This window comes from Rissa tridactyla, chromosome 8, assembly GCF_028500815.1.
Source record: "Rissa tridactyla isolate bRisTri1 chromosome 8, bRisTri1.patW.cur.20221130, whole genome shotgun sequence".
Lineage (NCBI taxonomy): Eukaryota > Metazoa > Chordata > Aves > Charadriiformes > Laridae > Rissa > Rissa tridactyla.
The window spans coordinates 21,506,769-21,530,436 of NC_071473.1; the positions used below are offsets into that span (position 1 = coordinate 21,506,769).

At 42.3% G+C, this 23,668-nt stretch overlaps 1 protein-coding gene across 8 annotated transcripts in view; it reads left to right on the forward strand.

Moving 5' to 3' along the window:
• RASAL2 (RAS protein activator like 2) overlaps positions 1–23,668 on the forward strand; it is a 189,562-nt gene that overhangs the window by 126,757 nt on the left and 39,137 nt on the right. For all 8 annotated transcript variants that reach the window (XM_054210813.1, XM_054210814.1, XM_054210815.1 and 5 more), the window contains exons 4-5: positions 7,781–7,887; positions 22,527–22,636. In XM_054210813.1, the coding sequence (XP_054066788.1) occupies positions 7,781–7,887; positions 22,527–22,636 (217 nt within the window). The remainder of the gene's footprint in view (positions 1–7,780; positions 7,888–22,526; positions 22,637–23,668) is intronic.

The window sequence follows — 23,668 nt, forward strand, 5'->3', positions numbered from 1 at the left end:
CATTTGTGACTCAAGTTTTCAGAGCTGGAGGATTCGTTCCTCCGCCTCAAAGCGAATGCATCAGTCTAATAACAGCTGATGTTGTGCTCACTAAATGCCACATACAGCTTCCTCGGAACATTCTGCAAAACGAAAATGTGAGAATCAGTACTTGAAAGCCAAAAATTATTATCTCCTATGAAATTCTTGTCCATTCTTCCAGCCTCATCTGCGTATTCATCTGCTTTGCATGTTAGGTCTTGTCTTTCAGACTGCAAAGTCCTTTAAGGAATCAATGACTTAAATGCCTTTTAAGTGACTTAAACTGTCATTTAGGTTGCCTGCTATGCACCTTCTGAACCGAGCACTAATTCAATTACAATTTTTTTTTACATGCCAGCACAATGCGAGTGTCTAACACCAACAGAATTACCTGTCTGTAAATTAAAAATCTTTGATATTTACCCGGATCATCTTGCAAGACTTGTCTGATCGTCTCAATCCCTAGTAAAGCACAGTATCTTCTTTTAAAATCCCTGCTAATGGACTGGGAGAGTTTTTGATCATAACTGGTATCTAGCGGTTGTTTGATGATGGAGTTCTATAGCCAGTGAGCTTTGCAGAGTTTCCTTTGTACTTCCCTTTCCAGGCTTGGGAGCTTTTGTACACTTTAGCATGCCATGACTTGGTTGCATTCTCTCTGATGTACCATCTTGTGGTTTCTCTCCCCTTGTCTAGTTGCGTTGATAAATGTGGAAAAGCTATATCTGCAAACTTCAGTTAAGTTATACCTTGTAGAATTTGCATAACGTATTTTAGTCAGAACATGAACTTGGACTTCAGGACTTAAAACAGATCAGGGTTTTGGAGTTTGCTTTTACCCTAAGCTTCTTAAATAGGCATTTAGTTAAATTTTCATGAGAGTCTGCGAATTGGGCCCAAGTCTGAATTCTCCCCAAGTGAGCAAAATGAGAGAGAATGCTTAATCCAAGATAAAACATTAACATTTTGATTTATTTTTATATGAGGCTTCCTATTTCATTAGATAGTACTCATCTGAAAAATGCTGTTCAGACATTTCTTCTTCTCCTTGTTCCTTCTTAGATATCTCCTACTGCTTTCTATCTTCCTTCTTTTTATTAATGTCTCTAACTTTGTCAGCTGGTATATATTTTCACCAGGGTAGAAGAAACCCATAAGTAAATACTGACGGCACCCAACGACATCTCTTTCTCGTTAGTGCTGTCACGTGAGCATGCTGAAACAACCCTAAAGAGACAATGAGATAAAAATAGCCTCTACTGGGTTAACAGAGTTGTGAATGCCAATACTGTTACTGAATGTATATGCTCTACTGATATATCACAAACTACCTTGGAGCATGTTGAGTTTTTGTACTTGTTGAAATGCCTATTTATTTTTAAAAGGCTCTAAAAGTGAATTAGATACACCCTCTCAAATAGGTTCAACACAGTAGTTTGTTTGGAATCAAAGTACTTGAATTAGCAGCCAAGCTGAGTATTCCCACTCGATGGACGTTCATTCATGTATATAAAACATTTGTATTTTTTTAATTACATATATATGTATATTAGTTGCTTGGGTTTTTTTAATATATGCGTATAGGAGGAGACAAGACCATCAGGGTCAAACAAGCCACCTACATTATTTATACAGTGTGGTGGATGATCAGCAGCTCGCGATGAAAATAGTTCATAAAAATGTAGCAGAGTAGAAAGGCACTATGTCTGTTTTGGCTTGTTTTCCTGTCCTACAAGCTCAAAGTTTTAGTGTCCTGTCTTTGTAAAAGTAAGAAACAAGCTCTGTAGTTCCTGGTGTCCGTGAAACAGATATTGAATCTCTGTTTGTTTGTCTCTCTAGTAAAGCACTCCACTGGTGGTTACATCTCTGAATAACATCTTCAAAAACTAGCTGCCAGCAGCAAACCCATGAGTGCTCCAACCCTTCCAAGCTTAGACTTGAGCCTATTATTTCTTTAAGTATGTTTGTAAAAGAAATACTAAGTCATAACGAGTCAAGTGCTGCAGGTTTTATTCTGTATTTCTTTTGTAGTTAATCTGTAAGACTAATTGGCCTTTTGACAGAGTAGAAAATTGTGCCGAAGGAGGCCTTGGAAGCCTTTATTCCTTTCTATTCCATTGCCGCATCCCCAGCAGGGCCTCGTCTGACCTCTTGGAGAGAAACACTTGTCTCTCCTGTCTTCTTGTCTCTTACCAATCTTCAATAACTAAGACTTTTTTTTTTTTTACCAAATCTTTCGTCAAGATACTGTTTTATGTTCACCCCCTAGGATTCGGTTATTTATCTCGGGGTAATTACTTTTGTATAAGTTTGTTTTAAAAATGAATAATTCCCCAGAGGCCCACAAAGGGAAGCTTACTTAATTCGCATGTCTTATTTTCTTCACGTCCTTCTCCCCTCCTGCCTCCCGTGTAGGGTTTATCATGCTCTAACAGTGTTTCAGGTTAAGACTGCGGACTCCTTGGGGCAGGGATGGTGTCTGTTCAGTATTTAGTCTAACCATGCTGCATCTTGGTAAGAGGCCTCTAGGCATTGCCATCGTTGACATCTATAATAACCTGTCCGGGCAGATGAATTTCTAAAATGGCACAGGCATAAGGTAAATATTTAGATTGTTTGTCCACAGTGGTAACTGTTGCTGCCTGAAGGCTCCAACGTTTAAAACAATGACAAATTTTGCTTAAAAAAGGGGGTATAGTATGTGTAGCTTATTGATCCTTCCTTCAGACAGGAGGCTAATTGCAGGACTGTTTGATTGTTCAGGCAATGCTCTGACCAGCAGCAATTAGCATTTTCTCCCGGGGAGTGCCAAGGTAGCTGTATAAAGGGGGGGAAAATATTTGGGTGGGGATTGGTTTTGTTTCAGCTGGGGACGTTTTTAATACAAGCACACCTGAGAGGCAGTCTTTGGGAACACTTAGTCCCGGGTAGGTATTTGGTCTTATTGAACTGGTTTTGTATTTTTCAAATGCCTGTAATTAAGCTAGGCTTGAGAGGCAGAATGAACCGATTCTTTTTATGAATCATTCTCTATCCCCTCTAGTCACAGATCAGGCACCATCATATCGCGGTGTGTGCAGACAAAACAAAACGAAGTCCCAATCCCTGAAATCTTATTATATCTTTCTTTTATTTTCGTAACCGGTAGACAACGTGTATCAGCACTCTGCCGTCTTCCTAGTAAAGACAGCACAAAGGATATTTGGAGAATGAATTTGAGGATGGATATTATTATTATTTATTTTATTTTGCTCAACAGATTCTATGATTTGGGAAAGAAATATTAATTTTTTGTCAGTAGTACGATTATTTTTTTTTTCAGTGGATGGAAAATGTAGTCTTCCACAAATCCCAGTCTTTCTTGCACATCAGAGCGAAGGATGCTGTAGCAGATAATTAGCCAGTGCTAAGCCATGTGTTGTTATGAACTGCTAAAAGTCACAACTGATTAAATTGTGGCTTTGATTATTGATTATAACTTTTGATTGATTATTATGACCTGCTAAAAGTCACAACTTGATGAAAGGCTGGTGTGTAGAAAGTGACCAGGCTGAGAACTTTATTATAGAAATGTAGGACCTGCCAGCCTGGAGGAGATGGTCTGATCCGTTGTTCGCTGTGACAGAGCCTGGTACCAGCCCCTTACGAGTAATGACAGACACGCTGTGCTTGCCAGCCTGCTTACCCCTTTTTTGCATCTCCAGGTAGGTCTTTGGGGCTGCTTTAGAGTCACCTCCTGGACTTCATAAGCAGGAGCTCAGATCTGGAGATGTCCATGCCTGTCCTGGGAGAACACAGGCCCCGTCTGGCAGGTGCCACAGTCTTGATGAAAGTTCCAATGAGACCTTGCAGTAGTTTCATTGCATTGCCCTTCACAAAAGCACAGACACCCCTCTAATCTTTGTTTCTGTGACCTTATTTGCGAGTTCAGTAACTTAATTCTTTTCACTCTAACCCCTGAGGATGTTTCTTTGTTCCTGATTGTTTTGCCTGCCCTTCTCCAATCCATTTCTAATTCAGAAAAATGGAGATAGAGTAGCGAGCGCTCTCCTGCAAAGCTGGGGAGTTTGTTTCATCTCTACTTCTCCCACCCTGAGAAAAAGCTCTTCACAGTAGAATACCAATTCCCAAAACAGCAAGGTTTCAGATTTCAAGTGGCCAGAGCACCCAGCAAGAGGAAATTCAGATCGAGTTCGAGAGCCACATCCTGAAGGGAGGTCACTGAGGCTACGCCGCTGTGGCCAAGACGGTTGGTTGCCTTCAGAGGAGGTCAATCATCACCACTTCTCGTCGTAGTAAGTGGCACCTGTTTTACACAAATCTGCCTTCTGGTCAATAAAAGAAGATTTCATGTTGCAGAGGGTAGAGTGGCGCAATATGAAGATGTGAAGAGAGACCTACCTTCATTATATCCTTGGGCAGTTCCCTCTTCGGAGGCCTCTGCCATTGCTGAGTAATTGGCTTAGCTAATTTGTAACTGACTATGTATATGTAGTATGAAAATATTTATTTGCATAAATATTTATTTACGTAAATATTACTACATATCACCAATGTATGAGGGGATAAATTAAAAGTGTCCCACAGGGATGTTTACAACTGATTTGTTTCATGGAGTATTTTTTTTAAGGTTGAAAAGGGGAAGATCTATCTACCTATATTTCTCTTTTCCCTTTCCCAGAAACTGGGAGTGGGTGAAAAGGATTTCAGCTTGTTTACCTGTAGAAACAACGTGATTTATCTGTAGTCTTGGTCCCCGAGAGTGAGCAATGCAGAAAGCAGTTGTAATTTAATACAAAGCCAATGAGAGGTACATTGATTTTTACAGCAGGTGAGGATTATGCAAGAGTAGTCTCCAGCATTGCTTGTAGAGCAGGGAAGGGAACTGTCTAATTTTTTGCCTAGTGGTGACACTATATATTTTTTTTACACGACTCAGCAAAAATGCTGTTCTACAGGCATCATAGCAGGCTGCTTTAGCTTTTGATTGCCTGTTAACGTATCTCGACAATTTTGCTGTATCTAGGTCTTCTTTTTCCTGGAGACTGATCACATTGTTTATTTGCTCTTCTTTTTGGAAGGAGAAGAAAGGGAAAGGTAGTTTTATTTTTAGTTCAACGCGGGCATCTTGTGAATATTTAGTTTTCCCTTCCCCATTTGGTACACTTCTGTGATGGTCTGAGAATGAAAGAAACTCATTTTACTGACGGAATCTCAGCGGGTTATTTGCAGAGAACTTGAATTGCTGCTGGGTGGGTGTTGGGGGAAGAGGGAAGGCAAGGAGAGCCAGGCGTGTTCTTTGTTGTAGCTTTTCAACTCCGTTTGGTTTAAACTTAAACTTTTCCCTAAACTGCCCCTCCTGCAGAACCTATTATTGAAAATAGTGGGGAATTCGGGCTCCTGTTTTCATTTATGACTCAGCAAAGTTACCAGACTGTGTTAAATTACTGAAGCAGCTTTGATGTGATTTCCTGTGTGTGAGAAGTGGAGAAAGCCAAAACTATTACCTTACGCATTACTATTCGATGTAAAATAAAAGGTGCTTGCTTTAGTCCCCCGTTACAAGTGAATATATCACTCCCATTTGCTTTCATTACATTTACAGTGAGAACAGCAGAAGCAACCGTTTAAATCCTACGAAACACAGCTCTCTTTGGGAGAGCAATACTTACAGGTGCTACAGAAAATAAGTTTTCCTTCGTAGAGGCAGGGGGAGGAGGAGGCTGGCAGTATAAAAAAGCGCATCTTCAGATAAAAGTAGCAGCCTCTGCAAAGGCTCCTGAGACGGTGCCGCTGCCCGTTACTCAGAAACCTTGGTCTAGCGCTGGCCCTGCTCCAAGCGCTTTGTTCTCTAAAGGTGCCCTGAGAGGGACTCCCCCCACCGCCCGGGAACAGGCGATGGCTCTGTAGCTGTAGGAGACAGTGCCCCAATGCTGCTCATCAGCCGAAGGAGGAATCTCCCCGATTTAGAGCAATAACTTGCTCTGTCACGGTTATTGCGAGCTTTGACAGACCGTGATTTGCTCAGTTGGTGTGAGTAGGGCTTGTGCATCATCCTCATGGTCGGCAGCGAGCGGCTGTGCCCTGCCTGTTTTCCAGTGATACCTACATTGTGCGTTAGACTTCGCCCAGTTCAGGAGGCTGTTCTGCCTCTTAGCAGTTCTTTCCCCATCGAGGGTTACGCGCAGATTGAGAGACTGAACGTTAGCGGTCTGTTTTTTTAAAAGATAGATATCTACAGTGTGAAACACTAATGCTGCAGGGTCCAGATTTCTTGCCTCTCCTTCAGTATGCTCCATTTTGTCGTTCTTCAAGCATCCATGGGAGATGCATATTATAACTCTGGTGAAATCAAAATCCGGTGTGCAAAGACATCACAAGTAATGTTATCCCCGAAGAAGGCTTTTCTCATTTTTTTTCCTTTGGTTATATTGAGGAAAACACTGCTCTCGTGGCACCAGCTGGCTGTCTATCTCGGTAAACCTTTTTTTTTTTGCTGCCGTGAATCAGGATATACAGTGAAATTTTCTGTAGCGGAGGGAAGCCGGCAGTTGGGCGTCTGTTAATAGCCTGAAAGTAACTAATGAGGATGTGCAGTCGGAGCGATTGATTGAATAGCTGCAGTCCTGTGTGCTTCTTTTTCACTTGCTCGCTGGCTCGCTCGCTCTCTGCAAGCCGTGGGAAGGGAGGGGGGACGGAGAGACCCAGCTTTCCCTGAAGTGGAAGTAGCACGGGTCCCCGGGGCCAGGCGGCCAGAAAGGGAAGTTTAAGCTGCATCTGTCTCTTGAAAGGAAAACGGCAGGAGTCAAAATGTCACTGTCTGGAGTCACGGCTTACTCCTTCTCTTTAAGATTCAGAAGATAACAATGGACTTTCTGCTAGGAAGTGATTTTTTATTTTTTTTCCTTCCCCATGTTGGGGGATGTTTTGTGAAGCTGGATTCCTCTAAGTCTGGCAATTGAGCTGGAGATGGGCAGCAGTTGTGACAAAGGTATCTATATGTATATGTATCTAGCTCTATATTAAAAATGCATATATGTACAGTATATGTGTGTTCATGTAGAGATTTTTAATAGTGTGTATACTTTATTATGCTATTATTCTAGTATTTATACTAGAAAAAGATAGGAGTGCATCTTCTATGAATATTTGTGCTCATCGGATCTGTCTGCATGGATTTAAGATGCCAAAGTCGTATCTTAGTAAGGTCATATTGGCAGAACGAAGAGAAGTTGACCTATTTTTTTTTTTATCTGCAGAGATATATATGCCATATTACCCAGGCAGTTATGAGTCTTCTGCTGGTTGCATGGTTTGAGCAAGTAATATAAGACTGAACTTTGACCTTTGTCAAATTGTGTTCAGCTGTGACTAAAATGGAGCTTCCCTATGTCTTGATTTTATTTATGTTAATTACTGCATCGCTTCTGGGGGAAAAAAAAAATATTAAAGTTCTCTGAATACTATCTCACAAACAGTAATAGAATACTAAATATGTTTGGGTATTGATCTTTACCAGCATTTTTAATTTTAATTGCCTATTGCCTACAGTCAAGTCAGATTCGCAACCCTGAATCTGTCAGTGGCAATCGCATTGTAATTTAGGAAGTAAATAAGATATAGAAAAATAGGTGAGTGTAATTTAGCAGTTTAGTAATGCACTTGAAACTTTGCTGAGGCGTCTGTCCTATAGAGCATAAAACCTGACTATTCCCCACCCCCCGGCACCCATTCATCTTCTCTTTCTTCTCTCCCTTAGAGGTCCCAGCAGAGAGATCTCCTCGCAGGCGGAGCATCTCCGGGACCAGCACCTCTGAGAAAACCAACTCCATGGATGCTTCGAATACCTCTCCTTTCAAAGTGCCAGTAAGTGTGCTTTTCCTGTAAAGGAGGAATTTTTCTCATTGAATAGGAGGAGGAGATTAAAATATCACAGTGTAAAACCAAGCTCTGAATGAAAAAAACCCACCAGTATTCATTTAATATTTCCAGTTGACCAGGAGGTATTGCTATCAACTGTCATGTATTATCAAGGAGATTTCTGGTAGATCTGTATCTTGCTTATTTTCATTGCCTTGATCTAAACTTGCAAATAGTGAAACATCAGTGTTAATGTGGGCAGCGACCTATATAAATACTTTTGAAGTCGCCGCCAGGGATTGCGTTACATATTCAATTTTGACTAGGAAAAAAAAGCTCGTTTTGGTTGGTGTTTGCATATTATTTTTCTCTCGTGCCGGTGAAGTACATGGAAAATTGAAATGGCTTTATAGTTTATTCGGAAGCTGATTAAATTTCTGCAGGTGTGTCGATTCTCTTTAGCTCTTCTTCAGTTTTTGTTGTGAGTTTGGTTGGCTGTGAGTCTGCATGAGACTTTTTCAACTACAGTCGGGATTTTCTTGCTTGTGTTGGTCTTTGGTCAGTGTATCCAAGAGCATAAAGGCCTTTCTATTATTAGGCTGAGGGTAAAAGCTTCAAGTTAAAATGAGGTGCTCAGTAATTTTTTTAACAATGTTTGTTCATGTTTTAAAATATCTAGCTTGAATATTGCAAATATTTTCATCCCCCTCTATATTTCTGGCAAGTAATCTGCCTATTTTAAAACCTGAGGACAAGCAGAAGAAGAATTATCTAGTGAACGTTGGGGTTTTTTTTATATTCTCTATGGATACGAGTACCATTTCTGTTCCTTGGTGTATGTGTTCTTGCTTTGCTTTAGATAGCACTCATCCCTTTTAAGCACGCTTCCTAGCTCGCTTTAGATCCAAACGTGTGTGAAACTTGGGTTTTGGTTAAATCCTACATTGTACCATTTAAAAAATAAAATTAAAAAACAGCCAAGGATTTAATGAGAGCTATTTAAATTATAAAAGGATTGAGGTTGGTCAGAGTGTACCGAATATGTACTGTTAAAAGCAACCTGTAAACTCATGATTTATTGGAATTGAAAAAGGGACCAAGGAAGCAGTGAATATACTGGGAATCCATACTTTATTCCTTTTCACAGTCAGAGAATAATATAGATTGGAAGGGACCTCCGGAAGTCTCTGATCTATCCCCCTCTTCAAAGCTGGACCAATTTACATCAGGTTGCTCAGGGTGTTCTCCGGTCAGGTGTTGAAAACCTCCAAGGATGCAGATTGCACAGACTTGATGGACAACTTGGTCTGTTGGTTGACTATCCTCATTGTGAAAAATACTTCTTCTGTAAAGGCTTTCTTGTCAGAACAAAACCTGAACTTCTAATGTCTATTGGAAGACCATGAATCACATTTTCCTCTAGTTCAAAAAATATCTGAAGTGGCAGTTAATGCAGAATATATTGCTTAGCCTTGAATAGAGAAAGCTCAGGGGGAAATCGTAGCAACGCGTATAAATACCTGATGGAAGGGAATAAAGGCGATGGAGCCAGGCTCTTTGGATAAAAGGCAGTGAGCACAAACTGAAATATAAGAAATTCCATTTAAACATAAGAAAAACCTTTTTTCATTGTGAGGTTGACTGACAAACACTGGAACAGGTTACCTGGAGAGGCTGTGGAGTCTCCATGCTTGGACATATGTTCAAAAGCAGACCAGACACATGGTCCTGAGGATCTTGCTTTAGTTTACCCTGCTTTGAACAGGGCGGTTGGACTAAACAATCTCCAGAGCAGCCTTCCCACCTCAGCTATTCTGTGATTCTATGACCTATCTCCATCACTTCTGTTTTCTGGGTGGTACTTGGGGGAAAAAAGGGTCTTGGTCTAGTTGCATGTGAAGTTATCACAAGAATGTTCTGTTATGTCAGGTTCTGAAATTTTTATGCTGGGCTCTATGGTCCACACAGTTCCAGGAGGATTTCTGAACTCTGAGAGCCTTCAAAAGTCCTAGCTGTTCTCGTCTTCATCTATAAGAAATTCTCTGTCTTCTCTCTTCATCTATAAGTAATTGCCCTAGCCTTTAGTTGTGCACATACATGGTCCTAGTCTTTGTCTAACAACTGTAAGCTACGTATCAGAAGTGTTTGATTACTATCTCTATTATTTATTTTATATGCTTCTTTTTTCGTTCTTCCTCATTTTTTTACATTTCTTTTAATGCTGATCCTATCTTTTAAGTAACGTTCTAATGTTTCTCTATTTCTTCTCTAATAGTTCTCTAATACTTCTTAGCTCCTTCTCCCTTTCAAAACAAGAACTTTGCAGAATGTTTCTTGTTTTCCCTGGCAGTGCATTGGGCTTTTAGGATTCCACCAAATCAGCTCAGGAAGTAGTACACGGCTGCCTTTCTTGGGCATAAACCAGGAGAAATCTAGAAGCTATTTGTGCCACGTGTAGCTGGTATTATGCTTCTTTGTCTGCCTGGCCACCTGTATACCCAGGAGCATAATGCATCCTCCTGTTTTTCTCATAGGGACAAGGCTTCTGGCTTTGTCGGTTTTGCTCCGAATAACCCATTTATATGCTGTTACTCCTTCAGCAGGTTACGGTGCAGGTGGGGGCTGAGATCACCCTGTTTTAAAACATGCCAACTTTTGATCTGTTTAAAAAGAGCAAGCTGCAATTAGACGTCAGATTGCTTAAGAATACAGATGAGCTCAAGCCAAAACTACTGAAATAAAATACCCTGTTAACTTTGGGGATTGGCATACATCTAATAGGAGAATGGTAAGACAGGGAGGAATCATATTTCTTCCTTTGATTTATATTAAGAATTTCCCAGCTCTCAGAAGTAGGTGAGATGACTTGGGTGCCTTGTGGAAGTCTCAGATCAGTGGTCTGAGAAGAGCTTTGAGTGCAGGATGTAAGCGGCGCCTATAATGGCTTTAAATTTGTGTGTGTGTGTGAAGTCGCCTTTATTTGACAGGGATTTATTGCACATATAAAGGAAATTAATAATAAGAGAACTTGCATTTTTGTTTTTCCGAACATTGACACCGACAGGATAGGTTGGAGGGCCATAGGCTGCTGCAGTGTAGCGCTGCCTCAGTTATTCTCTCTGTGGACCTGACTCTGTGCCATACCTCTTCTGCTCGCTGCTTGGATTCCTAACAGAAAGCAGCTTAAGGCAGGGGACAGCTTAACCTTCTTCCATACTGATGGAAAATTATGCTGAGACTCTCATAATAAGTTGCTTTTACAGCTTTTTAAGTTTGCCTCTCAGAAAAGCTATTTAAAAGCTGTCTTCTCAATAGGACAGTGGCTTCCAGCATGTTCTGTGCGGGTTTTTTTCCTTTCAAACACCAGGCAGTGGTACTCACTCAGAACAAGGCATCTGTTTTTTTAATACTGCTAATTGGCATTTGTTTAGCATCTGGAATTTTGATTCATAACAGCATAATGGCCTTTAAGCGAACATTTCCTTGACGAGACATTTTTTAAGTAGTCTCTTCAGTGGCAGTGGTCAATGAAGGATTTATTTTAAGGGGCTGACGTGTAAAGTTCAGGAAATTTGCCTTCCTACCTTCCACACTGCCTGTGCACTGGAGGAAAAGACATACATTTGAATTCACTATTGTGTGAAAAGTAGAATTTCAGTAGTTATACTTTTTCTCGGGACTAACCTCTACGTGGACCAGCATGTGCAATGTGTTTGTTCTGGCTATCTCCCCCCAAGGGGAATAATTCTGCTGATGCACGGCACAAAGCATACCTACACAGATAAGAGCTCTTGGTGCCTGTCCTTTCTTCTTCTTCCCCATTTCCCCAAATATTCTTGTCTACAGTTAAAACATTAGTCTCTGTTTAGGTTCAGTGGTGTTAATTGCCATTTGACAATTTCTGGGAGGAATATTGAGAGAGAGCGGAAGGGCATGAAAGGTAGGAAAATGGACATGAGAAAGTGTGTGTGTGTCCTCTCTCATATGGGCAGATGTGTGCTGTTTATAGATACGCATATATAGGAAAAGTCATATTTTTAATAATGAATATTATTTGACTGAACAAATAGGAAGGCAGACGGAACTGGCTAGGAGTAGGCATCGTGACGCATAGGTGGGCGAGAAACCAGCTTTTCCCTTCCCACACACACTATGTCCTGGCAGAGCGTCTCAGTCTCAGCGCATCCCGTTCCCTACTGTTGCACTGTTGAGCCCCGGTAGCGCTGCGGCACCCGAGCGTGTTCTCATTGCTCTGCCACTGGCCTTGAGGGACCAGGGTAAATACGAGATAATCAAAGTCTCCAGTCCTCCTGCAGCAGAGAGGAGTTGCTAAACCACTCTTCAGACTCGCGTAGCGCTCTCCAATTTTTGCTTCTTTGGGGTAGGGTTTTAGTGAGTTGTTATTACAAATAATATATGATTCATCCATGTCTGCTGGCTATTAGAAAAAAAAATTATGAGAATGAGGCAAAGAAACAAGTGCAAATGAGGTAGGAAAGCCAGAACACAATCTTCGAAGTAAATAAAATTATTTTTATAGGAACCCTGTGTGAATATGATGGGAAGACTGATACTTACAGATTGCCTTCCTTGGTTTGTTTCTAGTCAAGAGCATAATTGGATCTATAGAAATACTGTCTGCCTCTTTGCTCTTTAAGAGTACTGCTAAATGGAACAGAAGACAGTGCAGCCAACCTAAGTGAAGGTCAAAGCTTGATGAGATCTCGCGGCTGCCCAGCCTCATCTTTTATGCAGTCAGCAAGATTGTTGCTTTTCCAGAGCACTGCTCCGCTACCGTCGTGCTGCCAGGTTAGGACAAGTCTGATCTTCTCTGGCCGCGTGACCTGACGGCATACAAGTACATATTTTTAATTCTGCATCAGCGCCAGCTCAGAGATGGAATTGTTGATTTACATTAATGCGAGGCATCGTGGCACTCCTTCATGAAAAACGGGCTGTGCTCAAATCTGTCCTCCCTATTGTTAAGATTAGCATTTTTCCTTCCGCTCTTCTTAGCATAACACATTTGTTTGAATCTGCTTTTATTTTGTGTCATTTGCCTGTGATGTGATGGCTTAGGTAAGCCGGCTATTATTCCGCAGATATTTTGTGTCACAAGGCATAAACGGGTGATTGGCTGTGTCCAGGATGCTCCCCAAGTTCTCATCTGTATTTTTATTCTGGGGTAATACTGTTCATAGGCTCTATAACCTTCACAATATCTTTCTGCTAAAGCACATTTGTTCATTACATCAAACTTTAGAGTTGAGTCAGATGATGGGTATATCCAGTCTGTGGCACCGTCTGGTGGACCTCAACAGCAGGAACATTTTTCTCACGTTTGTTGTAAATTTGACTTTATCTGATTCCCCTGCAATTAATGTAGGGGAGCTATTTAGCTTTAAACACTGGTCACATTCTAGTCGTCCTCAGTTTAATAGTATTTAAATATGTACCGACTCATTCTATTCTTCACCTCCAAATCATGGCTTAGTCAAGTTGTGCAGAGTTTAATTAATGCATCCTCTACAAATCAGCCCTTCTGGCCCTTTTATCACTTTTCTTGCTCTTCTGTTTTTAGTTCCCTTTAATTGATTCTCCAAGTTCTGGTATACTAAAGTTCACAGGAGTGAACTTTATGTTCACTCCTCATAACGCACAGGAGTGTTATGAGTTTCTAATTGCTCACAACCCTTTGTGTTATTTCTCTGTCCTCCCTGGCCCTTGCTTCACCTCCTAATTTAATATAGCTCAGTGTAATTAGTGTGCTGTTTAACTTTTCTTCCAGGTCACTAACAAAGATGTTAAACAGAAACAGCCATACCACTATCCCCACCACATCCCATTGGACCCTTTCTTCTGCCTTGATACCTTATCGCTTGTCATAGTTACTCTTTTTAGGTATCCTGCAGCCAGTTCTCAGGTTTGCGTTACTAGCTTTGACAAAGCTCATTTCCATTAATTTTTCTAATTAGTACGTATGCTGTATTATCAAAAGGTATTCTGAAGCGTTGGGCTGCTTGCTGGCTGTGCGCCTTGAGGCCTCACCTGGAGTGCTGTGTTCAGTTCTGGGCCCCTCTGTACAAGAGGGGACATAGAAGTGCTGGAGCGTGTCCAGAGGAGAGCTACCAGGCTGGTGAGGGGTCTGGAGACCAAGTCATATGAGGAGAGGCTGAGGGAGCTGGGCATGGTTAGCTTGGAGAAGAGGAGGCTGAGGGGAGACCTCATTGCCCTCTACAACTACCTGAAAGGAGGTTGGAGAGAGGTGGGTGTTGGCCTCTTCTCCCAGGTGAATAATGACAGGACCAGAGGAAATGGTCTGAAGCTGTGGCGGGGGAGGTTTAGATTAGATATTAGGAAGAATTACTTTACTGAAAGAGTGGTCAGGCACTGGAACAGCCTGCCCAGGGAGGTGGTTGAGTCACCATCCTTAGAGGTGTTTAAGAAACGTCTAGATGTGGCACTTCAGGGCATGCTCTAGTGGCAGAGATTGTAGGTTGTTTGGTTGGACTCGATGATCTCAAAGGTCCCTTCCAACCATGAAGATTCTATGATTCTATGATAAAGAGCCGGGGACATGAAAATTATTGCCTCCTCCCTGACATGAGGGAAAGACAAAGATGCAGCCACTCGAATCAGGGTGAGGTGGGCTGGAGGCCATCACTTCTCCACCTACTCCACCAGCTGCAGCCAATAACTTCTGTTTGATTAAACACTCTGACTTCACAACCTGTTTCTTGTAACATTTGTTGTTTATCACCATTGTTTTGTTGTTCTCTGGACAGACTTCTGACCTTTATTCCTTAACTCCTGGATACGGGCTTTTAAGGATGCTCTTTTCTTACGCCAGTGCCCGATGTGGAGAGCTCCCATGGAGGCAGCCAGGCTTGGCAGCCAGGCTCTGCTCCCACTCGTGTCCATGCTAAACACCTTGCTGAACTGGGGTCTGAAAAGCTGATGTAGTTCTCCCCAGCTATTGGGTAGCTCTTGTTTCTTCATGAATTTTTTAGTATGATTCCCAGTGACTTGGAAATTTGATTCCTTTAGTACTTTTGACTTGCGTATCGTGCAGAGTACGTGCAATCTTATGATACATCTTATTAATAGATGTATTATCAGTGTGTTCGTGTTGCAGAATCCTCTCCATTTCCTTGGTTTTCTTATTACTGGTCTTAAACTTGTTCATCCTATTCTGCATCCCTCCTGTGGCAGCTGACAGTTTTTCATTGGAAAGTTGAAACTGTTATCTGGCCAAATCTGCAGTGCTGTCCCATCAGGGGAAAAATATCTTCCTGATCCTTGCTGTTGATCAGCTTGTGTCCTGAAGCACGATAATTGCTCACTCTTGTTATTTTTAAACCTGACTAATGCAGCTACATATGTTATTCTTCCTTATATAAACACATAATCCTTTTTTAATCTTGCTGAAAAAATTTGTCTGTATGATATCTTGTGGTAGAGCATTCTACGGGCTGATTTATAGATAGCATTAGAAAAGGTCTCCTGACAATCAGTTAAATGTGCTGCCTCTCATGTTAAATCGCACCCCGGTTTTCTTATGTAACAGGGCGCATGAAGAGCTTAGTTAATTTCCATTCTATTTGTTTTATACATCTGTAATCCCTTCTTGCTTTTGTTTCCAAAATAAATAGTTGGTCTTTAAAACCTATCAGTTGTAAATCCCCCTCTTGTCTGCCTTTAATCAGTTTATACTTTTGGAGTTTCATTTCGTTCTAGTTTTCTTGCTGAGATGAGAAGATCAGAAGAGAGCGGTGCATTAGTGTGAAAGCTACGGCCGATTTACATAATACCACTTTGCTTTTATTGTGCTTTATCCTTTGTTTTATACATTCTAACATGTTTTTTGTTGTTGTCTGCCTGCGCACAAACCACCTCTTCAGTGACATTAGTGCTAGGCTTTTTCGATGAGTTGATGGTGGAATTTGACTGTTGTAAGTCACTGTCTTGTTCTTTGTGTTACCACCAAGGTGTACGTGTAGTTGTTTGCATCTGCTTTTCTGCCTCATGAGTGGCTGAGAGCCTTTTCAAAAGGCAGTCACTGCTAATATTTTAATAATGAGTGTTCCTCGGATCATAAGGAAAGTTCCCCTCCTTGCCAGTTATGTTGGGGTTTTGTTGTTCTACAGGGGATAGTAAACTTCTCCGTGTTTGCTCCTCATCCTTGGAATATCCCGCTAGTTGTATCTTTCCATTTTATGACCTGGCTATCTTCCCCTGCTTCTTTGCTTCCCACAGCTTTACAACGTTACTGGCATAGGAGAGCATTTTCACTTGGCTACAATTTTTTTTTTTTTCTTGATGGCTGCTTGTGAGCAACTTAAGAAATAAAATGCTCCGTGTACTAACACCGCACAGTAGCTGGGAATCGGTTCTGCTGTCACCCATAGTCACTCGAGTGTTATCTCTGTACCCATCCAATCCTACCCCTCAGAGAGAACAAGTCTCATCGCTCTGTAAATGAAGTTTCCCACCTGCTGTTATTAATAATGCATTAGCACTCCTCCTTGAGAATTATAAATGTTCAAGATGCGTTGCAAGCCTCCAAAAGGCAACATGTTTGTCCCCAGAAATACCTAATGTAGGTAACAGTGCTGCAAACCACAGTATATAAGATGAACCTTTATTGTTGCCCGTTTTACCCTGGGCTTTGTGCTTTGAAGCTTCCACTAGCACCATTGCATTTGATCAATGGATAATTTGTGTTATATATAGTTTTATTAGTTCATGGCTGAACTAACCTTTCACTTTCAAAACAACAAAGACAATCGTTATTTATTATGCATGGGCTCATCTCTCCAAAATGAAGAACTGGGGCGTCTGTAGGGAGCAATAGTCAGAGCTGAGTAGTTCATACTTGGGCTGTCTTCGAATTTGTTGGGCAGTTCATGTGCTGCTCTACTGAGATTACAGACAGACAGTTGTCATCTTTGGTACGGAGAAAGCACTTCCTAAAGCCAAAGCTGCCCGGAACAACAACCGTCCCTAAGTTTAAAATACTTGGGGGTCAGAGTTTCTTTACCTCTTCCCTCTTCAACTATGGAGGAGAGTTACAGAAACCTGCTGAATTTATGACTTCTCCTGTGGCAATTTCTTCTTGGCAGAATGAGAAAGATGAGTTGCTTAACTTCCAAATGAGACGAATAGAATTCTCAGTGGGATTGAATTATTTTTAGATGTTGTGTCGTTGGGATTTCTTACCCAGGCGTTTGATGCTTTCGGCTAAGATGATGATCCTGCTCTGAACCTATTCTACATGCCTGATTGAGTGCGTGCTTGTGTGCTCTCGCTCTGTCTCTCCCCCTGTCTCTCCTTTCCATCCCCGTTCCCCTAAACCTGTGCTTCTGAGCTTTGTCTCATTAGGTGCGGACCATCAAATCTGTCTCTTGAGGGGTTAAGGCACAATTCTTCTACAGTTATTCTCTCACTGGACTCCTCTTAAAATACTGCATTTACATGGTACTGATCTTTTCAAATTGCATCCTAGCTAATTTATCCTACCAAATATTTTGTACTTTTTTTATTGAGACCATAGTCTCATAATTTCTGTCAGTTTGGGTAATAAGCTTACATCTTTTTGTCTGAGGGTGTTTGTTTAAGCAGTAAAGTTCCCACTGTTTTTCAAAATGTTCAGTGACGATTCTCAAAGCTCAGATGCATCGTTAGATTTAGGTATAACAACCACACAGTGGTGTATTTTGTGTTGAAATAAGTATTTACGAGAAACACCTAGACAATAAGAAAAGAAGGGTGGTTTTGTCTTTTTAGTGGTACAAGCAACAGTTACGAGCACTGGCAGGGATCTCTTCTCTATAGAAGGAAAAGGAAATAAAACTCTCAGTTAGATGGTAGTGTTGCAGATAGAAGTTTATTTTTCATCACTACATCTTTTCTATATCTGTATTCACTATTTAAAAGCATTTCCTTTGGCAAATGGAAGTCAAAAAGCTCTGCTCAGTTCTGGCACGTGTGAGTTTTCATGCTGCTCCCAGGTTGTCCATCTGTAAGCACTGGCCCCGCATGAACTGCCAACAAGGTGCGGAGAGTAAATATTGCAAATGTTTTCAAGTCTTTTGACGATGTCTAATAGGTATGCTCTTCATTTGAATAATCTTTATCCTTGAGTATGTTCTTACCCTTTATTTCTGTATGGTCAACTCTGGATAGCCTTATTTAAGACCAGATAGCATATTTATCATTAGGGAATAGATGATGGTCAATTAAACCAAGAACATGTTTCACTAATGTTAAAGTAATGCCAATTTAAAATTGTGCACGCACACACACAAAAGTGAATATTCACGGTCCCTCTCTAAGAGGGATTTGGAATGGTTCAATATAAATACTTTTGGTCCCCTGCTGAATCGGGTCAGCTTTGTCTTATTTGCCCTTAAGGGGAGAAAAACATGTTAGCTGGTGTTTGCAATTTGAGTAGCCTGAGAGGTACTGGAACGAAGCCAGGGTCCACCAGATCTGAATCCCTGTAGTTGGGTTTGTTACCTTTTATGCTGAGAGGTCAGAATATACGAAGGTGCCTTTGAAAGTGCTATACATCCTCTACTTGAATTCCAGCAACAGCCCCAAGAGAACCCCAAGAGCATCTACTGATTACAGGGGTTTCTTTCAAAGGCACTTTTTCAATACCAGGACCAAGAAAAGTGCAGGAACACAGATAGGGTTTGAGTTCCTCCCTTTTGACAGTATTGTTTCCCCCAGCACGCTGTGTAGATTTGTGGGAGGTTTTTTCTGGCAGTATCTTGATATAACACCTTTTCTTTTCCACTTTATTTCTTATTTCAGGAGAATATAGCAGCTTTTACCCCTGAGGAGCTTGCTGGCTGGCAAGCCTCAGAAACTGAAGGGCAGCCTTAAATGCAGCACTACCTTCAGGTGCAGAAAACAGATTCCCTCTTCCATTGTCCCCTGCAGCACCATCCCCCAGGGCATCCCAGTTTCTCTGTGCTGTCCACGGGCAGGCATGTGTCAGGCTCTCGTGCATGTGAGCAGGTTGTTTCCTACACAAATATTTGGGAGAGGATGGGCTTTTAGTAATCTGTCACCATCCAAATCTCAATGGAAGAGAGGAGACAGGCCACCTTGCTGTATTTGCTGAAGATGCCATGGGTGTGGGCCTGAGAAACTGTGGATTTGATGGGATTTTTTTTATACTTGACAACTGAGCAGGATTCACTTGGCCATTCATCGAATTAAGCAGAGTGAGAATGAGTGTGAGGAGAGAGAGAATCCACCTACCCAGGGGAACTGTGTGGTTTCAAGGGGGAGTGAATTGTGTGAAAGAAGAGGGAAAAACTGAATGTAAAGGGACCAAGAATAAGCGAATGAGGAAAGGCAGAGAGAGGTTGAAGGGTGTGCTTGTTCAAAGGGACGAGGATACATTTTATTTCAAAAGGAGCGCTGAAAGTGTGGGAAGATAAAGGCAATTACGAGACTGGAACATTGGTTTAGAGATGCTTACGGTGTATGTCTTGAGCCTGACCAAATGCGGGTTTTGCTGTCTTTTCCAACAGTTAATCTGGTATCCGCTATGAGAAGAGAGTGATAGCCCTTTCCTCTGAATACTGTAGAATCATGGAGTAGCCCAAGTTGGAAGGGACCTCAAAAGTTCACCTGGTCCAACCTTTTGTGGGAAAGGGAGCCTACATGAAATTATGTAGCGCCCGATCGTAGATAAACCTTATTTTTTTTCCTGAAGAGGTGAAAGAGATGTGGGATTTTTCAGACTAAAAGATTACAGATAAAGTCATCTTTTGTTGTGATGGCCTAATTCTTATGAGTCTGAGAGATGAACAAGTTGCATACTTCAGCCTGGCTGAGTCACCTGGAGGCACTAAAACACTTGCTTTGTTGTTGTTCTGCATAGGAAAGTACAGGAGACCTTGTTTGTCTCCAATTTGCTGATTTCTGTATTACAGGAGGCAGCTGTGGGCAACATCTGTCACCTGTCCCGAATGCAGCTTGTGGAGGCTTGCCTTGCAAATATGTTCAAAATTAGCTATACTCAACTTTTATCCCAGCAAAACGTGGATGATGGGAGAGAGGGCTGCTCCCAGCTGGCTGTCACGGTCACTAGACCTTTGCTAAAGTAAGGCTGTAGATCTGCTGGTTCAATCCACACCAAAATTCTACCAACTTATGACCAGTCTATAATATTCTTAACAAATGTGGTTCTGCTTGCTTGTGTTTGGTTAAATTTCCCGACGGCAGTGCACAGGGTGCGGTGGCTCTGTGCAGCTCTTCTGGGAAGGAGCAGAACAGATTCGGCCAGTAAAATGTTGCTTAATCCTGTTGGTTTAAGAACCTCTGTATTTGCTTTGATCATGCCAAAGAATGTATGTGTACGTATGTCTGCAAGCCCTGGAAGTATTTTGACACAATATGGTTTATTTAAAATGCTTATTATTAAGCTCAAAGTAATTTAAAGGGCTATGGGAGAATATCAAATGTGCAGGCGTTGAAATATTTCTGTGATTTCCCCATGTGTACAGATGCACACACCCCTTTGTATATCAGTGGTCAGATTTGGAGGTCAGTGACGAGTGGTGTTCCCCAGGGGTCAGTACTGGGTCCAGTCCTCTTCAATATATTCATCAATGACCTGGATGAGGGGATAGAGTGCACCCTCAGCAAGTTTGCCGATGACACAATGCTGGGGGGGGTGGCTGACACACCGGAAGGCTGTGCCGCCATACAGAGAGACGTGGACAGGCTGGAGAGTTGGGCAGAGAGGAACCTTATGAAATTCAACAAGGGCAAGGGTAGGGTGCTGCGCTTGGGGAGGAATAACCCCCTGCACCAGGACAGGTTGGGGGCTGTCCTGCTGGAGAGCAGCTCTGTGGAAAGAGACCTGGGAGTCCTGGGGGACAACAGGATGACCATGAGCCAGCAATGTGCCCTTGTGGCCAAGAAGGCCAAGGGCATCCTGGGCTGCATCAAGAAGAGTGTGGCCAGCAGCTGGAGGGAGGTCATCCTCCCCCTCTGCTCTGCCCTGGTGAGGCTGCACCTGGAGTACTGTGTCCAGTTCTGGGCTCCCTGGTTCGAGAAGGACAGGGAACTGCTGGAGAGGGGACAGCAAAGGGCTACCAAGATGCTGAGGGGACTGAAACACCTCTCTTATGAAGAAAGGCTGAGGGATTTGGGTCTCTTCAGTCTGGAAAAAAGAGGGCTGAGGGGGAATCTTATCAATGCTTATAAATACTGAAAGGGTGGGTGTCAGGAGGATGGGGCCAGGCTCTTCTCAGTGGTGCCTGGGGACAGGACAAGAGGTAATGGGCACAAACTTGAGCATGGGAAGTTCCATCTCAATGTGAGGAGGAACTTCTTTCCTTTGAGGGTGGCAGAGCCCTGGCACAGGCTGCCCAGAGAGGTGGTGGGGTCTCCGTCTCTGGAGACATTCCAGACCTGCCTGGACGTGTTCCTGTGCCACCTGCTCTGGGTGACCCTGCTCTGGCAGGGGGGTTGGACTGGATGATCTCCAGAGGTCACTTCCAACCCCGTGGTTCTATGATTCTGTGTACTGGTGTTACACTACTGGTAATACAGCAGTAGTATCTGCAAGGAGAAAACCATGAGGAGAGGCTGAGGGCTTGTTTATCTGGGAAAGAAAAGGCTAAGGGGTGCTACAAGGCAGCCTGCTGCAATGGAGAGGGGATATGCAAAGATGATGGAACCAAACTTTTCCCCATAGTGGCAGATGCTATAATGAGGCGGCAGCTGCAGGTTGCTGCTTGGGAGGTTTTTGTTGAACACAAGGAAGGTTTGTCTCACCGGAAGGGTAATGCAGCACTGGGCTGAGCTGCCCAGAGAGGTGGTGAAATCTCCATCAGCAGCGGTTTTCAAGACTTAGCTAGACAAAGTGAGAGTTAGGCTGTCCTAGTGTTGGCGGTACACCCACATGGAGCAGGAGGCAGGCTAGATGTTCCCCGCAGGCTCCCTCCAGCCCACATGTCTTTGGCCTGCGATTGTTTGGTGAACAGTTGTTGTTCAGAAGACAGATTACTTGAAGATTTAATATTTTTAGATCACAGGTTTTTGAGTTGAGTTTTGCTTCAACGCAATACCAGGACTGTTATCTGAAGTCACTAGTATGTGCAATCTTTCAAAAGTTTCAATTCTGGCTAGTGAGACTATTGAAATCAGAAATTATTGTAAGGCTTATCTGCTGTATCTAAATTAATGAGGATGACCTGGGTGCAACTGTGGGTGCGATAGAAACTCATAATAAAAAACAGCTTGTACCCTTAATCTGACCAAGAATTAAAAACATGTTGTGTAAAGGGGAGGTAGGAACGACTACTGATATCTAAGACTACTCCTTATTAAATGGTAATTGTAGGGTTTTGGGTCTCTTGTATAATAGTTGGAATTCATTGAAGTGCACCTGTAATGTGTGTTGCGCTAATTACTGCAATTTGAAGCTATCGCATACTGGAACTGTCATTGACAATCTCGCCCTGCCTTTCTTCCTGCTCAGAGGAGTCCCAATACAGCACGTTCTGCAATCATTGTCAGCGGGAATCACTGCTGAGTTTGGACTCGGTGACAGTGCATTGATTGATTTATTACTGGCACCAGTTTCCCTGTTTCACTTCTGCAACTTCTTCTTTTAGGGCTTCTTCAGTAAACGTCTGAAAGGGTCCATCAAGAGGACAAAAAGTCAGTCAAAGCTGGACAGGAACACGAGTTTCCGACTCCCATCTCTCCGCAATGCTGATGACAGGTAAGGTTCAATGTATCTCCCAAAACAATCTCTCCTTATCCAGCGGCACTTCGCAAAATCTACATGCAGGATGCATATGCACTCACAGAATGAGAGCAAGGAGGGGGATTTATTGTTCAGGTTAAGCGTATGGACTCAAATACTTCTTCCTGCATCTGTTTCAAATAAGATGCAGACTTTAAATTTCATGATACAAAACCATGGGCTTGTTCAGCTTTAGAGAAACTTGCCTCGATGCAGTACTTATCCACAGATCAGTGCAGGAGCCAATGTGAGGGATTATGCTGGTGCAAGCAGATCAGTTCAGCCTAGCGCTGGCAAAGCACGGAGACATACAATGCAGTTCAGGCACATTAAGAATCCTTGCTCATGGCAGTTGATTGTATAGTTACTGCAGTGTTACTACAATGAACAGACGGTCTGTTTTTCAGAAAACTGGAAAACTCAGTCACTTCTGACCATCTTAGTGCTCCATTTGGCATATTCTTGCTTGTTTAGTTTCTGGCTGGCAATTCAAGCTGGGGACGGGTTGCATATGAGGCAAGCAAAAGCTCATATCCACAGTTTTTCCTAACTATTTGTGTAGTCTCTTGATTGCTTTCATTAAACGTTACTGTGTGTTACATTCCACAGTAGCCCAGCAGGAGAACCAGATTGAGTGAAAAATAGGTTGCCCTGTACTTAAGGCCACGGCAGGCTTCTGTGATTTTTACGTTGTTTAGTGCATTTTCCCTTCTCCTTTAGCTGAGTTGAATTCATTAGTTGTATCTGTCACGCTGTGCTGCTTCAATCAATGGTGCCATCTTCTCCATCTGAAAAGCAGCATCATAAAATCATGGAGATAGCAAGGCTTCAGATGATAGAAGTCTTGTTAACTTCAGGAGTTACAGAAAAAGCGGCCCCTTGCCAAACATGACTAAAAATGTGGATGATGTTGCTCCTATAGTCATAGCAATGTCCACCCTGTCTGTTTTGAGTCAACTTTTGTTATAAATCCCTATTTTCAGGGAGTTGCAACGTGTCTATAACAAG